Source organism: Lynx rufus, unplaced genomic scaffold (assembly GCF_022079265.1).
Source record: "Lynx rufus isolate CCGP_SWC_20201006 ecotype Redwood Valley unplaced genomic scaffold, mLynRuf1.p SCAF_5, whole genome shotgun sequence".
NCBI lineage: Eukaryota > Metazoa > Chordata > Mammalia > Carnivora > Felidae > Lynx > Lynx rufus.
Genome location: NW_025814867.1, coordinates 24,676,654 through 24,695,092, shown reverse-complemented (window position 1 = coordinate 24,695,092; position 18,439 = coordinate 24,676,654). Strand labels below are relative to the sequence as shown.

The 18,439-nt window shown below is 41.6% G+C and overlaps 1 protein-coding gene across 6 annotated transcripts in view; it reads left to right on the top strand.

The window, feature by feature from the left end:
* Positions 1 to 18,439, top strand: part of PLCL2 (phospholipase C like 2) — a 189,921-nt gene that overhangs the window by 145,646 nt on the left and 25,836 nt on the right. For 5 of the 6 annotated variants that reach the window (XM_047098731.1, XM_047098730.1, XM_047098729.1 and 2 more), the window contains one exon: positions 989 to 1,064. In XM_047098731.1, the coding sequence (XP_046954687.1) occupies positions 989 to 1,064 (76 nt within the window). Of the gene's footprint in view, positions 1 to 988; positions 1,065 to 7,175; positions 7,280 to 18,439 lie in introns of all 6 variants that reach the window. The other variant, XM_047098728.1, reaches the window with a different exon arrangement.

The following is an 18,439-nucleotide window of genomic DNA, read 5'->3' as shown; positions in this document are numbered from 1 at the left end:
GGTTCCTATAAAGTGATTATTGTGGCAGTTAGTGATAAATACTATAAAGAAAAACAAGGCAGTAAATTTAAAGGAATAGAGAATGATGGATTGGTGTTTGTTATTTAAAATAAAATGGTCATATAAAATAGATGAGTAATATAATAATGCAAAATATCCAGACATTTAAATAGAAAAAATTGAAATCTATGCTGAATGCAAGCGTCATAGTTGCTCACATTTGAGCTGTGAGAACTGAATCTGGCTCTCCCACTTTCATAGTGATTTTAGAGCCAAAAAGATTACTTCAAACAGATCTTTTCCTAACATTCTGGTAAGTAAAATGATTGTGATCCTTTTTTTTTGTTTTGTTGTTAAATTCAAGATTGGCTGTTAGAACAAGCACGTATAATTTGGAATAAGAACTCAAAATTGGATCTTTTATTTTATTTTTTCCTCAAAATCGGATCTTTTAAAATCATTGATAGGAACATTTAAAATACTGGTTTGAGTGATATCATTAGTGATGCATTAAATAAATGCTGTTTTTTGATTGTCATGGTAAGTTTTAAACTAATTTTTGGACGAAGGCATTTTAGCTTAAATGGGTACGGTGTGTAGGTCATAGAGCTTTCTGTAAGATGAAGTTGAATTTTGTTAAAATGCATGGCTGAAAATACAATTTAAAACACAGATCAGATGTGTGTACGTATTGATTTCTAGATTTTCACACTGAAACAAACTCCATTCAGTATTGGCTCAAGGTTCAAATTCAGTGTTGTACAAGCCTAACTGTCTGAAACGTGATACTCAGTCTACTTAAACCGTGACATGGGATGCATGATTTTTCATTTCTTCCATATACATTTGAACTGAATAGTGGGAAGGCAGATAAAAGAACACATGGCTACAGCACCTCAGCCTGTTTATAGAGGAGAGCCTCATGCACCTGTGTAGACTGGCATCCGGTTGTCAGGTGTAATCCCGTGTCTGGATGTTCCTTTTGCAGATGATCCAGTCCCTCAAGGCAGTGATTGAAAATGCAGACGCTGTATATGAAAAGATTGTACATTGTCAGAAGGCAGGTAAGTGGAAGTTTGTTTCTTCTCTTTAAAATAAAATTAGTAGCATCATATATGTAGCTCCTTAAACCATTTTGTCTTCTGACACAGTAACCAGGAAATCAGGCATAAAAATTATTTTTTCCATGGCTAAAGAAGATACTAATTCACTACTTCTCAAGCCTGGATAACAAACTCACCTGGGGGAAGCTTTTAAAATATATTGACATCTAGGGGCGCCTGGGTGGCCCAGTTGGTTAAGCATCCAACTCTTGATTTCAGCTCAGATCATGATCTCATGGTTTGTTAGTTTGAGCCTTGCATGAGGCTCCACGCTCACAGTGCATAGTGTGCTTGGGATTCTCTGTCTTCCTCTCTCTCTGCCCCTCCCCCACTCATGCTGTCTTTGTCTCTCTCAAAATAAATACAGTAAAAAAATAAATAAAAATAAAATACATTGACATCAGCCGGAGGTGTGGTTGAAAAATTCATAGCTGTTAAAAGCTTCCAGTGTTTCTAGTAAGCAGCCAAGATGGAGAACCACTGCACTGACCTCCTGCTCAGTGTCCCCTGTGCTAGTCCCCCATGACCTTCCAGCACACGATGGGAAAGGTGAGTGAGGCTTGAGCAGAGAGGGAATGAGTACTCAGGAAGGAGGGTGGGCACCAGTTACAACCTCTTGACAATTTTTAATGCACTGGCATTTTCAGATGCTGATGAATTCATCAATTTAACATCAAAATGTTACACTGGATTTTAAAATGCTACCATCTAATTAATTTTAGCTGAGATAAAACCCCAAACTCAAGTGTTCTGCATTGTAATAAGAATAGACAAAATGGAATTCTTTCAATTTTCAAATTTTGTGAGAGCGTCATTTTAGAAGATGTTAATGTGGAGGGTATTTATGCTGCATAAATAAGAATATCTGTCTTTAATTTCTAAGGCTTCTGGTTGCTTTTCTTTTTTTAATATACCTTTTTTTTAAGTTTGTTTATTCTTTGTAATCTATACACCCAGCATAGGGCTCCAACTCATAACCCTAAAATCAAGAGCCCAGTGCTCTTTTGACTGAGCCAGCCAGGCACCCCTTGTTGCTATTCTTTAAAATCAAGAGACCATAAGTATCACCTAGCCTGAAAAAAAGATTCCTCTCTTATCTCAGAAATGAACTCGTTAAAAATAGATCAAAGACAAAGGTATATATGGCGGTTTTCTTTTTTGGTGTTTATTGAAGGAATATTCACATTAGTGACTAATCAACAGATGAAAACCCTCACCTTGTTTTACTCATCTTGTTAGCAAAATAGTATTAGCAAAGTGATCTTGCTACTTCTAGTCCTTTCTGGGCTAATATTCCCTACAACCACAACTAAAATGAGACACTTCAAACACCGTTTTTACCCTGTCACTGTTTTACATAAAATCGTCCAGTAGCTGACTAGAGTCTGTTGAGGCAGATCTAAACTTCTAACTTAACTATGCAAGGTTGTCTACGAACTGGCCAGCCCCTCTTGCCATTATTATATAAAATCTCTTCATTAAATCATCTCGTCATTCATTTAGTAAATATGTTTTGGACTTACACCATGTCAAGGGTACTTGTAAGAGCTATCACATTCCAAAATATGAAAAAATAAGATTGATTTTGGCCTTTTAGAACCTTCCAGCCAAGCAGGAGATATGAAAGTAATCACACATACTCAAACGTATTGAGTACTTATTCTGTGTTACTCAGGACTCTGAACTTGGTTTTGGGGGCAGTGGGAAGCGATTGGTTTTTTAGCAGAAAAGGAGAGAAATTGAGCTGTAAGGTGATGTTCACAATAGCTGTGTGCAGAAAATTTTCATGGGGAGACTTCCCAACTGGGAAGCTGTTGGGAGCAGTGAGAAGGGCTGGAAGTGACAGGATGCATCCAGGGTGGCCTTTGGGCTGCCCTTCCCCACTCCCAGTGTGTTTCTCCTTGGTCAGATTTTCACAGGCCACCTCTCCAGTAGGACTTCTCTCTCCCTCCTCTCTGCCAATCTGTACATTTCTTCTTTTTGTCTCAGCAGTCTTCCAGGAGACCTTTTATGATTGTAGGAATTATGTTACCTAACCATTCTAGTCAGCCTTCAAAATGTGTTTGGTTTAGCTGACAGTTTCAGTTGCTATGTATTTTACTAATGGAGTCTGTCTTCTAAACCGGCTAGTAACCTGTGAAGGCACAGGTTTGCATATTGAGCTACTCTGCATTTTACCCATGGCACCTGTTTTAACATTTTGCACAGAGCAGTCACTCGAATACTAACTGACTAAATGTGATTTGACTTGTATTAAGGATTTGATTCTCCTAAGCGCATGCGTTGCCAGAAGAATTGTGGACTGTTAGAATTTGAAACTACATTTATCTGAAAAAAAAGACCTATTTATTGACAGTCTGAGTTATTGCCAATTTTTTGCAACTTCATCGATTTATGAAATTTGCTCATCTCTAGCATAATGCAGCTTTATGTCTAATTTCAGTGAGGGATAATATTTACTTGTATTTAAAAAGCTGAAGTGTCTTGTCTATTAAGAATTTTGCTTGGAAGGCAAAAAAGAATAACCACTATGTAATGGTTCGTGTTGCTCTGAGTTTGAAGATCTTGAGAAGCACATAACGATTATCTTTTGGTTTCACAGTTACTGCTGAACGCCTACACAGCCCTTCTGTTATCCCAAGGGCTTATTTTAGAGTCCTTGATCTTTTGTTTCTCATGTTTACAGTTATCGGAAGGGCACATAGTCATTAGTCATATGAAGAATTGCTAATTTGTATTGGGCTCAAAAACATTTGCATGAGATTTTACTTCTGATAAATAATTGCTGTTCTGCTTATAGAACTTTAATCTGGCAATGACAGAATGAAGATACAGGTACCAAAGTGCTGTAAGAGAGGATTATTTTAGAAGCACTTCAAACTTCTAAACACAAACTTCTATTCTTACTAGATAAGCCTTCATTTAAACAGCTAAGTGACAGTAAGGAGTCACACTGCCACCTCCAGCCACATGTTCAAAAGTGTGCCCAGTTTGGACATGTTCAGACTCCCGGCTATGGGATTGATTTGTTTTTTTGGATCTAGAAATGTGTTTTGCCGGTGGTGTTCTTGGGAAGAGAGAGGGAGGCAGGAGAAGAATGCTGAGAAGTAAAGACTCCCAGCCAAGGTGGGCTGGGAACCTGCAGGCCCCAGCAGGCAGGTGACCCGAAGAGACCCTGGGGAGGACAGCAGGGACAACCGGGTGATGGGCAGTGGGGACAGCCTGCGGAGCCGACTCTTTTAAGAGGAGAGTATGGCAGTACAGCGGGGTCAGAGGGTTAAAGGGACATCTTTATAAGAAAGCCATGCCCCTAGAGATAGGAAAGATCCATTGAAGAGGTGAAGAGGAAGGTATTCAAAGATGAGACAGGGGGTAAGGAGGGAAGAAGTGAGAGGGGCAGGAATCCAGTACAGTCAAGAAACATTTGACCTTAGAAAGGGGGATGGATGCCTCTTCTTCCAAGACACTCCAGAAAGCTGTGCTGTTTAGAGAAATTCTGAGGAGAGGACTGTTCTGATGCAGTCATGGTACGGTAGGAGAGCACCGGCTTCAGGAGAGAGGGAGTGAAAGAGGGGTCTACAGACGGGCAGGAGGGTGGGAGCATTCTGTCAGAGTCAAGCACTCTAGTGCCAGTGGAGGGACGGATGAAATGTCAGGTGACGCAGGAATGGTATGGGGCAGGTGGGTCTGGGTCAACGCATGAGTGACAGGGATGGGTAAGTAATAAATGGCGTGGCTGTACAAGCATGAGTGTGTACAAACCTGTGAGCACAGGCGAACATGCTTCACACACTCTGTCTCCCAAATCTAACCCATGCTTGTTCTTCCAAGAAGTAGCAAAGTAGGAGATTGGTGAGGAACACACTCAGGGGAGCTTCTCAATGGGAATCTGCAGAGGGGAAGCTTCATAAATGTTCTTCTTTAAAAAGTTTATGAAAGGTAATAAAAGGGTAGCCAGATTCTTTCTGGGAGAAGTCTTTTTCACTGTATAATGTCTATCTCTTTCTCTCTGTCACTACCCCAAAATGGCAGCCTATTTTTGAGTTTTAATTTCCTCTTTTAGTCACTGCATTGATCTGCTACCTAAAAGATAGGAAGATGGTATAGAAGGAAACCTAAACTGCTTTGCTTCAACGAGTTAGATGTTTTTATCTGGTGAATTAAAATGGAAAATAATTTGCTCTTTGGGAAGGAAAAAGAAATCAATGACATACTTCTTGGTAAAGATGGTATATTAACACATGCATTTAATCTCCACTCCCTTCTGAGCCTCATTAAATGACAGTAAGGAATTTTTGTTTTGGGGTTTTGTTTTTTGTTTTTTTTTTAAGGCAGAAACCCATAAGGATACAGAAAATGGGAGGAACAAAATTTTGGAAATTGAAAAATACCTGAACAAGTGATAATTGACTTAGGTGATGCAAGAAAGCTGACTCTGAGGCTGGCAGTGGGGCACCTGGCAAGCAATCTGATTTGCACTGTGGGCCACCCCCCACCCGCCCAGAACTGGGTGGCACCAGGGGCCCCTGGAAGTTGGGATAAATAAAGGTAGGGATAAAAGAGAGAACTGTCCGAAAGCTGGATTAAGAAGCAATTAGACCCCAGATGGCTGGGAGACTACGTGTGTCCTGACAGTGGAAAGATGAAAATAGCAAAATTTTCATCCTTCATTTGGGGAACTAAATAGGTAATGCTGAGGAAAAAAAAAATCAAGACAATATAAGCATGTTTCTTAGAAATATGGACATAAACACTAAAAAAAGGAAACAAAACCTCAGCTATAGGGGCTGAATACAACTGCTTCTGAAAAGGGGAAATTGGTGACAACTATTTTTCTCTTTAAACTGTGTGCATAATTCTGATAAAGATTAAATCACTATAAATTTAAATTTAGTTTAAATATTTAAAAAAAAAAAAAAAAAGGAAGGAAGGAATCAAGGACCTGAAGCTGCCACAGGAACCCCTGACTGAGGATGTCCCCACCACACTCAACAAGGCTTGGGTACAGTGTTGAGTGATTAGGTGAGGTTTCTGCCGAAGACCCCAGCCGGCACCTCTGGCGTCCTGGGCAGGCCCAGGGCACAGGTAATGTTTGTGTGCCTGGGTGGGCCGGAGCCTGCTTCCTCTCCTGGCAGGAGAATTGGTCTTTACCCTCTTTCTGAATGACAGGGGAGAATCAGGCTCCAAAGGAGAGACACCCCAGCCCACCCCAGACCTGTTTAAATAGAAGCTCCTTTTCTAAAAGCTCTAAGGGATTTGCGTGCATGGCAGGGTCGCTTCATTACTGAGTAAAGTGGGATATAAGGTAACTTTCCAAATAAATGAAAGCTTTCATTACCCTTCGTTTTAATCCTTTTAATGGAACACTTTGTATAATAGATTCTGTGCATCCCTGCTTCCTTAAATTTGGTTTGCCAAACATAATTTGAACTTTGATGACTGAAGGTCATGTTGAGGAGCATCTGGTATTATCTTGTGGTTTAATGGCAATTCCCCCAGGAGCCTGCATGTCCTGGAGGACCCCACACCTGCTCTGCCTGCTCAGATCTCTTTCCAGTGTTCACGGTTTATTCCATCTATTCCCATGCAGTTCTCACTTCCTGCCGCTAATTTGTACTGTGTCTCCGACTGCCTATTAGTATACTACTCTTTTTTTTTTTGTTTTTTCCCTTTCTAACTTGCTGCTTCTAGTCTGCTGAGCAGTTGGTGTCTCCTCTGTGGCCAACCTTGATGGATTTGTCTCACTAAAAGCTGGTGAGAGCCCGACACATTCCCACGTGGAAAGAACAGGCAGAGCCTCAGGCCACACCTAACATGTCCTGGACTTGATGGCTCAGAGACCTTTTTTATTTTGCAAAGTCCTCGGATCTCAGTGTGTTCTTGGGAGCTGGGGTTACCAGATAAGCAAGCTGTCACCATCCATCACTTGCTGCGTCCAAGGCTCACATCGGCGTCTTGCCCAACACAGTAAACATAAAAGCATCTAAAGATTTATTCTGAAAGCACTTCTGTGTGAGAAAGTTTGCAAAAGGAAATCTGGGAGCCTATAACTTTTGTTTTCATTTATGTCAGGATGTTTCTCAGCTGTGTCTGACAGAAGTAAGAGGTTCTTCCCTGGGGATCCAGAGATCCGTGTTCTTGTGTCCTCTGTTCAACATCTTGCTGTGTGATATTAGGTTAGTCACTACCCCTCTCTGCCTCATCTTTCTCCTTCTGAGTGACATTGGATTATATGATTTCCTCCTGGCCCCATGGGTTCTAAAATGCAGTGACCTAAGATCAATTGTCTAATTAGTCATTTTGGAATGGCCTGGTTACAGTTAAGTTTAAACAAGTAGTCCCATCTGGTGGCATCAGGATAGTTAAATTGCAACCCATCAGCATGAGTTTCAAAGGGGAAAGTTAATGCCTAGCTTTGAAGGTGAAGAGTGACTTCTCTGGCAGTGAGACACAGACCTGCCTGGAGTCAGAGCTCAGAAGTCCCTCAGCATCTGTACTCTTCTTAAAGAACGGGAACTTCCTTCCCCAGGCACTTTAGTTAACTCACAGTTAGTGAAGCCACGGAAAGCCAAGAAGTAGCAGGGTCTTTGGTAGCAGGCCAGTCTGCCCCACCTGCCCTTTTGTTCCCCTGAAAGGTACCTTCATTGCTGACCAGGGAGAGTAGAGAGAATGACCACAAAGGTGACAACGAGGCTGACTCAGGGCAAAAAAAAGAAAAAAAAAAACCCTCAAAATAAGTGACTGGTCTCTAGAATCCACTGTATCACCACACCCCTTCCATCTCCTGTACCCATCACCCTGTTCCATTTTGAGATTCCTGCATCAGCCATCACACTAATAGTATTTCTCCTAAGTGTGGTCGGAATCTCCTGGGGATGCTTATTTAAAATGCTATTCCTCGGGGCGCCTGGGTGGCGCAGTCGGTTAAGCGTCCGACTTCAGCCAGGTCACGATCTCACGGTCCGTGAGTTCGAGCCCCGCGTCAGGCTCTGGGCTGATGGCTCAGAGCCTGGAGCCTGTTTCCGATTCTGTGTCTCCCTCTCTCTCTGCCCCTCCCCCGTTCATGCTGTGTCTCTCTCTGTCCCAAAAATAAATAAACGTTGAAAAAAAAAAAATTTAAAATGCTATTCCTTTGCATCACCCCCAGTATCGAATCTTTGGGGATAGAGCTCAGGAATTTTCAATTGAATGAGCACATTCAGGTTTTCAGAAACTCTCTTTGGAGGGTGGAGCACAGCAGGCCCCCTTTGGGGTTCATGCTCAACTCTGGGCCTCTTTGGCTCTCAAGGGAGAAGAACTGCTCAGACACAAATGCACACTTGCTCATGGGCTTGATTGGCAGCCAAATTGTTTTTCTTCCTAACATACCTTCATTGGGGAAACTTCCCCACAAATGAAGGGGAGGAAATTTGGGGGGATGCTTGACCTTCCTGGAATATCTCTCCTGTGAGCAAATCCCAAAGCTGTGCTTTCTTGTCACCTCTTCCTCCCTCCTTCCTTTATGCACTCACAGTCTCTGAAAGCATCACTTTTTATTTAAATAAGAGCTGTCAGGGTCCTCTCAGCAGATGGTCTGTGGAGAGGGGTCAGGCTGCTTCAGCTCTGCACTCCCATACAACTATTTTTGTTATTATTCTGTCACACTTGTTTCTCGAAGTTGAGAAGAACCACAATTCAAGTAAAGTCCACAGATAAATCATCTTTCTCAAATACCAGAAATTTATATATATTTGTATAATATATGTATGTACACACACACACACACACACACACACACACACACACACCCCTACCCCTACCTCTACCCCTAATAGATATCCTTGGCTCTAAAATAAACAGCCAAAATGATCTCTGAGGCTTTTCCAGCTCTCAAATTTTGTGGTCTGCAAGTCCTATAATATAATATAAATAAGGGATTGTAGTAGATAAAAGTGAACAAATGAATTCTAAGAATGTGTAAACAATATCTAGAGGTAAGTCTTTTAAGAATAAGGAATTTTGGGGTGCCTGGGTGGCTCAGTCGGTTAAGCGTCTGACTTCGGCTCAGGTCATGATCTCATGGTCCGTGAGTTTGAGCCCCGCGTCGGGCTCCGTGCTGACAGCTAAGAGCCTGGAGCCTGTTTCAGATTCTGTGTCTCCCTCTCTCTCTGACCCTCCCCCGTTCATGCTCTGTCTCTCCCTGTATCAAAAATAAATAAATGTTAAAAAAAATTTTAAAATAAGGAATTTAAAGCAACTTTAATTAACCTGTATTCTTTCATTACAGGTCAGTCTGTGCCATGTCAAAAATATGTCGTTATACATGTTAACATATGAGAGGGAAAGCACACTTATGCATTTATAGAATGTCTTCAATGGCAAGATGTGCTAATTACTTATGAAGATGCAAAAAAAAAAACAAAACACAAACAAACAATTAAAGGTCTCTGCTATCATTGAAAGTTATAATCACCACCAAGCATATGGTGTAACTAATAGGTACAAATGAAGTTTGAAGAAAGGAGTAAGCCCAGAAGGTTTCGTTGGTAGGGAAGGAGTTGGGCTTACACCTAGGGGCTTAGGGAATGCAGAATCAATGTAGGGAGAGCAGGGCTTTTTAGGTGGGCCAAAGTGGAGGAGGCCTCATTATCAAGATGCGCTTTCTGCACACATGGCATATATTGTCCTGGCTGAAGGAAGATATTTGCTTCAGGAAGCAGGAGAAATTAGGATTGTAAATACAGGTTGCTTCAAATGATGGAAGCCTTTTAATTCAACTGTATCTGAATTAAATATTTGGGGTTGACTTTCTAGGCCAGCATTTCTCAAAGTTTGATTCAAGGAACGCTGGTCATGCTCGCTGGGCAAAGGACCTCAAATTTTCATAACAAAACTTACTCCCCTTTGGAGATTCTCAGTACACATCAGCATGCTAAATATCCTCCAGTTTAACTCAACATTTCCGGAATGTACATGGTTATAAGCCCTTATTTCAACTTCTGTCCGTGTCTTGAACACTTCAGGAAAGTGCTATAGGTGGTGGGGTACTAAGTAGTTTAGGACAGGTTTGGTGACTCTCTGAATGACTGTTCTCTGCCCTTTGCCCTCCATGTTCAGACGTCCCTTCCCACAATGGGACGTGGATGCTTGCAATGTCAGCATAGGAGAGAGTTGACTGTGAAGGTCGGTTTCTGGTTTGGTGAGCCTGATCACAGTAGGATGGTGTCTTAGTCTGTTTGTGCTGCTGTAACAGATATCATAGACTGGACAGTTTATAAGCGACAGAAATTTATGTCTCCCAAGTCTAGAGGCTGGGAAGTCTGAGGTTATGGTGCCAGCAGATTTCATATGGTGGTGAGTGAGCACCCACTTCCTGGTTCATAGATGGCACCTTCTTGCTGTGTCTTCAACGTGGTGGGAGGGTCTAGGGAACTCTCTGGGGTCCCTTTTATAAAGACACTAATCTCATTCATGAAGGCTCCACCTTCGTGACCTAAGCACCTCCCCCAAACTCCATTTCCTAATACCATCATGCTGAGCATTAGAATTGCAAAGTATAAATTTGAGGGGGAAGCAGACATTCAGACCATAGTAGGTGGTCAGATGGAAATAGCTAATAACTTGTTGAAGCAACTGCATTGAAGCTTGGGATGGAGTCAGCCTTACAGATAGAATCAGTGTCATCCCAATGGAAGCATTACTTGTTGGACTAGTTCTGTAAGGAAAAAAGGGTTGGGAGGAAATACTGAAAATCCTGAGAGATGATTATGAATCTGTAATTCAGAACTGGTGGTTTTACTTTAACCTCAGGTCATAAAAGCATTCCTGATACCATATAGTTTACTTACTGTGTTTTCTTACAACCCGAATATAAACTCCTTGAGGGCAGGAGCTTAGTCATCACGTAGCCCGAATGCCAACAGCGGTGCCTGGTACTCAGCAAACATATGTTGAATTGAACTGAACATTGAGTGCTGCATTTATCTGTTAATTCTTTTATTCACCAGACATTTATGAGGTCCTTACTCCCAGTGTGACAAGAGCTAGGACCCTACTTCCCTTCCCCCAGGGGGGCTCCAGGTGGAATGTCAGGACACAGGCGTGTGAAGAGAGCCCCGCTGCACAGCACACTTCCTATAGAACAGGAGTTGAGTCCAGCAAGTGATGTGTCTGGGAACAAGGCAGGTGGGGACAGGAATTCAGGCAGGGAGAAAAGCACACGCAGGGTGACGTAGGAAGGCCCATCGGCCGTGGCCGTGACAAAGATGGGAGCAGCAAATGAAGCTGGAGGTGCAGGCAGGAAACAACACAAACCCAGAAACTTTAACATAACATTCGACGAAAACAACAACAACAAAATTTGATGTAAATAGACTGCATGAAAAGAATTCTATAGGGCAGAAACTATCAGGAGCAAAGTTGTAACAAGAACTACGAACTGAGAAACAATGTTAGCCGTACATATCAGAAAGGGCTCATCTCCCTAATATGTAAGGAACCCCTAAAATCAGTAAGAAAAAGGCCAGCGGCCCTATATTCTTCAAAAAGAATATGGACACAGTTTACAGTAAGAGAATTCAAAAGACTAAAACAAAATGAAAAGATGTTCAACCTCATTCATCAAAGGTGCAAACCTGTTCCAAAAGGTCTAAGTCCCTGCCTTCATGAAGCTGAAATCTAGTTGTGGAAGACAGAAAATAAACAAAAAGCAAATAAATAAAACATTGGCTGTCAGGCAGCAGTGAGTGTTTTTGGAAACAATGAGGCAGAGTGCCCAGAGTATGCAGAGGGCGGCTCTTGTAAATCAAGTGCTCCCGGAAGACCTCAGTGACTTGTGATAGAGCCGTGATGGGAGGTAGAGGGCAAGCCTTCCAAACATTTGGAAAAGGGATGCTCCCAGAAAGAGGGGCTACAGAGGCAGAGGCCTGGGTGTGAGAGCTGATGTGTCAGAGCAGGAATTAGTAGGCCAGTGTGGCTGCAGGACACGGAGGGGCGGGGAGGGGGTTGGGTAGGAGCCAGCGTTAACAATGAGCCAGAGTTAACAGTAGGCCAGACACAGGGGCTGGCTTTGCTCTCAGTGAGATGAGAGGTCTTTCCCTGGTCTGAGCAGTGGAATGGCTGCAGCAGATCACTTGAGGACAGGGCAAGGCGGCTATAGCAGTGGCTGGAAGACCATTCAGGAGGCTTTTGCAACAATCCAGCCCACCCTCTGGTTGTGGTTTGACAGGTGGTGGTTGGGGTGGAAGTGGTGCGAAATGGCTACACTCTGGATATTCAGCTGTATGGTTACATTCTGGATATGTCAGGATTTATGGTAGGTTGGTTGTGGCTTAGGAGGGAAGAAAGGGAAATCAGTATGACTGCAGGATTTGGGGCTCGAAGGGGGAACATTACTCTTCACTGAGGTGGAGGGGATTGGGGAGAAGAGGCTCGAGAGGGAAGGTCAGGGACTTGGTTTAGACATGTTAAGTTTGATATGCCTAGTTGGAAAGTTCAGGTGAGAGGTCCAGACTGGAGGTAGTGAGTTTGAAATCCATAAGCGCAAAGATGGTCTTTTATACATGGAGACCGACATCGTCTAAGAAGTGACTGTGGGGGCGCCTGGGTGGCGCAGTCGGTTAAGCGTCCGACTTCAGCCAGGTCGCGATCTCGCGGTCCGTGAGTTCGAGCCCCGCGTCAGGCTCTGGGCTGATGGCTCAGAGCCTGGAGCCTGTTTCTGATTCTGTGTCTCCCTCTCTCTCTGCCCCTCCCCCATTCATGCTCTGTCGCTCTCTGTCCCAAAAATAAATAAACGTTGAAAAAAAAAATTTTTTAAAAAAAAGAAGTGACTGTGGATAGAGAAGACGGAGCCCTGGCCCTCCAATATTTAGATGTCAGGGAGGAGATGTGGAGGACCAGGCACAGGAAGTCAGGATGCAGCCAGGCGGTAGGAGGAGAGAACTGTGATCTTCTGAAAGATGAGTAAATAAGGTATTTCAAGGAGATGCCACTTTTCACGCATCAGATCCAAATGTTTGTATCCAAGACCACAAAGTTACATCACACATGAGTCATGATGGATTGGTGAGGATATAGGGGAAACTGATATCTGTCACAATGTTGGGGGGGGTGCGGTCCATGCCTAGGGAGGACCATATGGCAGTAAATTTCAGATTTACAAGTTACGTACACTTTGAACCAGCAATTCCATTTTTTCAGAGTTTATTCTACAGATATGGTCACCTACGTGGGGAAGGACAATATGTAAATAATTTTCTTTGCAATACTGAAATCAAGCTAAATGTTACACCCTACGCATTCAGTAGGAGGCCCTTGTTTAATACATTCTGATAGATCCATAAAATGGAACATTATGCTACCATAAGAAAGTAGAAAAAAAAATAAGCTTGTATATGTACATTCACCTACACACACACACACACACACACACACACACACACACTACATATATACACGTATATAAGGAAGACCTTATATATACATATAGGTTAAATATATATATCATGTACATTGTTTTCAAAGGGAAGGCAAACTGTGCTATTTGCTAGTATTTGTTTTAAAGGGCCGGGTAGAAGAATAGGGTTCTGTGTGCTTGTGAGTGCATCACTCTGTCTGGGTGGATACCTAAGGTCGGGTAACAGCACTTGCCTGGTGGGAGGGGAGCAAGGAGACTGGGCGGTGGGGAAAGAAAAGGTAATTCTCTGTATATGAGTTTATACTTTTTAAATTGCTGAGCCATATGACTATATTATTTATTCAAAAATTTAGCTAAGAAGAGATATAAAAAGCAAGGGAGGCAGGGCTGTCCCTGTGACGAGGCCTGATGTGTTATGGTGATTGTGCCAAACTGTGGTAGAGGGGAAGGATCCAACTTAGAGTGGCAATCCAGACAAAGATGTCCTAGGTATAAAAAAAAAAAAAAAAAAGAAAAGAAAAGAAAGAAAGAAAAAGAAACTAATCTTTGAGCTTAATGGGGATGAAGAGGCCTTTTTACACCTCAGCGAAATGAGATGGGGAGGGTCTACATCCTGGCTCCTGTGACCCCACCCCAAGTGCATCATGTGGCCATGTGTTTAGGATGGTGGCATGGCACTTGCATTCCACAAAGGACTGAAAGTTATGCAACTTCCTCTCACCTCGATTTACCCAGATGGAGCATGCTGGCAGAGGAAGGAAAACCTCCCTCATGCAATCCATTCACAAATTGTACTGCTGTGGATTTGGCATTCCGGGATCTTGTCATCCATCTGGGTTTCATGGATATATTTAAGAGACCTGGTTTATCTCTTCCACCTCATGTGGAACGGGATTTAACAGCTCAAAAATCCATCTTAAAATAATTTGGCTTTTGTTAATGCCAAGATTGGAAAGAAGGCCAAGAAAAAGAGACTACCAACTGGAACTGTATGAAAAATAATTAGGCATTTCCGTGTCTCCATGGGGATTATGGTGTAAACGCCCACGTGTCAGCAGCGCACACAAACTTCAGACCCCTGGGATTTTGGGACAGAGCGTATAGTTTACAAAGGCTGTGATTTTTAACAGGTGCTGTATGCAAATTAGTTGGAAAAATAATCCGATAACTGTATTTTGTTTTCAAGATACTCTGATGTTGTGCCACAAGACACGTGCAGACTGTGTTATGTTAAGGTACTTTTAATACTGTTGATAAATCATTGTCTTGAACGAGGTCCCAAATGGGACCTGTGTTATATGGGATTCCATCTTCCAGGAAATATCTCACTACACCCGATTTGGGAAATTTGAAATAAAATATAAATACATATTTCTTTTGTCACCGTTGGGCAGATTTTACCCTTTGCTTGTGGCTGGTTTCTATTTTCAACATATGAAAAATATTTTTGCACTGGATATGTTTGTGATAAAAGAGCATTTTAGGGCAGCAAAATAAATTTTTGGTTGAAAAAACTAATCTTTATATAAGCTTAAGATCAATATGTCTCTCTTATGAGCATTTTTTAAAATTACATTCATTTCTAAAAATATTTAGCCTTGTGCTACATGGTGTATTTTAGATTCATATCATTTAGATTGGTAGAGAAAATCCCAACCAGAATGTTTGAAAGGTCATTCTGCTTTCTGTTTGGCAAGAAGAAATGGCGTTCACTTAGATCGAAGAGGAGATGATGCCATGTTTTTGACCAAGTCTCCCTTTCTTTCTGAGCAAAAGCCTCTTTCTTCATATCTTTATATTTCTTGCATATATCATATTTTTTTTAATTTTAATTTTATTTTTATGGCTGTTTGGTTTTCATCTATGTTTATCTGTGGTGGGCAGGAAACTCAGTAACGAGTTCCACAATATTCCATTCTTTGCAGTTGTACTAATGTGCTTAGTTAATTTAATTATATCATCCTAGAAAATTTATCGTCAGTTATTCATTTTTACAAAACATGATACTTAATCTGTCAGCTTTACATTTTATTTTTGGTCATTAAGCTTTAAGCCCCTCCAAAAAGAAAGTCTTTAAAATGTTTAGGCTGTAAGGTATTTTGTAATAATAATTGGAAAATTATGTGAAACCGATAGCTACAAATAAAAAAAATACATTAGCTGTTTATATTTTCAAGAGATGACATGGGAAGAAGTGACAGCTTTCCAAAATGTAGTTTTTTGTGTAAAAAACAAATCATATAATTTGTGTGGCCATACCAATTTTGAAAATTGAATATTAAATTTTAGGATTTAATTGAAGGATTAAATGATTTGTGCAGTCCCCACCGTGGATGCATGGCCCTGTTCTTTGTGCACATGGCCTTTGTCTTCCATTCCCTTAGATCAGAACCAAACTAAATTCTCATAGAAATTTATGGGTTTCCATTTGTTCTTCCTCTGCTGTTTGATGACCAACTATTCATTTTCTAAATTCTCAAGTTCATTACCACCAAGGAATTTGAGCAGATTTTCTTCTTGGTTAACATTCCTAAAGAAAAATAACTCACATCTTTTCTGTGGGAACAGAAACTTGAGGTCATGGAGTCTGGAACCTAATTGCAGGTTCTTTGGCACAGAGTAGCCAAGGCTTAAAGACAATCCTCTTGGCAAAAGAGCAGTGACAGGAGGCCAGCCAGGTCTGTGCGTGAGATACGACCATTTGATGCTTTCTGGACATCATGTCCCCTAGGCATTGGTCTGTGTTTCCATGTACTTCACCGGATTTGTATAACATATGCTCACAGCCTTCAAACTTTACTGCCTTTAAACACACCGTGTATTTTGACTGTTAAATAATGTAGCCCATTGCAGTTGTGTAGCGTGTCATACTTTTCAAAGGGTGATTTACCTAGGTAGTATTGGTTTTCAAGTGAAGTTGACTAAAATTTAGAAAGATTCTCCTTCCTTTGGCCAGAATTAACTGTTACCTCTTGTCTTGCTTGGGTGGCAACATCCTGGTAGAATCAAGAAACCCGGTCTCCTTCCCCTACCTTAATAGGTGCCCCACATGTTGTAAATGTTAGCCAGACCATGCTTTCTTTGAGGCTTTTGTGATGCCATTTAGTATAAATCAGATGAGTAAATGGGACATTACTAATTGAAAAAATACAAGATAATGTGAACAACTACACATGGGTCTAAAATATACAAATTGATGATAAAAATGGTGGCAGAGTATTTGGCAAATACTGGAAACATACAGAGAAATACAATTTGCTTCCAAAACAAAACAAAGCAAAACAAAACAAAACAAGGCCACTTCTTATTCCCTCATTATTATCGGCCTTGTTTCTGTTTTTGAACCTGAAGATTGTTTTCACAGTGGGAATTCTTGTCACTAAGCAGCGGTAGCGAGGCAGTCAAGAACCTGTGACCTGTGCCTGCCTGGGAGCTAAGTCCACCAGCAAGGCTCAGGCCGCAGAAGCTGAGGGCCGTGTTTTGTAAGATTATTAGAACTCTCTGGTCTTAAATCCGCAAACTCTCGTCTTAAATCTGCAGATTAGAAACCTCCAAATATTGATTTTGCAGATAGTCACAAAAGAAATTTTTTCAGGATCAATAAAATTCCAATTATTTTCAGAAGCTACAGTTTTGTTTTTGTTTTTTGTTTGTTTGTTTGTTTTGTTTTACCTACAGTTCATCAATGAGACATACTGTGTTTTGGAGCTGGAAAGCCCTCTATTTCAGCCCCTAATGCCCCAGGTAAAGGCATAGTTTCCACAGAAAGCCGGCTTGGGGCACATCTTCCCCCAGCCCTGGTAGGGCTGTGCATGGGGATAGCCCTCAGTGGTGGTGTCTCCTGAGGGAATGACAGCTGAAGCTGGTTTGGGTGGTTCTCATACATCTTCTTATCCTTTCTAAGAAATCATGAAGGCTTCTCCACTGAAGCCAAAAGCCTGCTGTGAGGGCTGCTTCTAAGCACTCCACCTATGTAAATGAGCAGTGCTCTCCCCAGAGTGGAGGGACTTTCACTCTAAAATACCAGTAATATGGACAGGCAGATAAAAGACACTGCTAATTAGTAAACAAGGAACATACAAATATATTGACTGTTTACTTTGTATAATTGCATGTCAGTTTGGCTAATAGTGTAGTTAATAAGGCAGGACATAGAAGTAAACTCTGTAGGTAGAACAGCTACGGGAAGTGGCCAGGTCTTGTTTCTAAACAAGGTCATAGTTGGTGCAGACAGCCTGAGACCCAGCCCGCACCCTCGGATGCAGTTGAGCTGCGCTGGCTGCTGGCATGTTCTGCGTCCCGGGCTCTGTCTGGTACATGTCTGTGGAGCACGGTTGAGCAGATAGCCTCTCTCTGACCAGAGTCCAGTGTTCTTATTACTTCATTTAGAATACTAAGGCTAGCCGAGACAAAGAACAGGAGATGATGAAGGACTCCCTGTCCACCTTGTTACGTAACTTTCCAGTGTAATTGTTCACAATTTTATAGTAGGTTTGAGGGCAGTCAGCTCTACTGTGGGACGTATCTATTATCTTCTCATTTACTATCCAGTCGCTTAAGTGAGAACACAGAATGGACTTCCTCATGTTTTTGGAAATTTTAATTTCTTTGATTTTTTGTATTTTTAGTTTATTTTGTAAGATTAAACAATCTAGTCTTAAATTACCAGTTGTTTGTAACTTGTTCTGTAAAATTTTACAATCTAATACGTAGACCTGATATGCCTACTAAATCTCCTGTGCCCAGGGTGTGTTTCCTAGTACAGAAATCCTACCCTGATGGTGTTCCTACAGACTTTATTTTGGCATTGATTTACAAAGCAACGATTGTTATGTGTTCTCACATCATTTTGATGCCGTTGTCCCTTTTGCTATAGTGATGCAGCTGAACTCAGCCATTGTATTCCAGAACAAAACTGTCAACACTTCTTTATGAAAGAGCT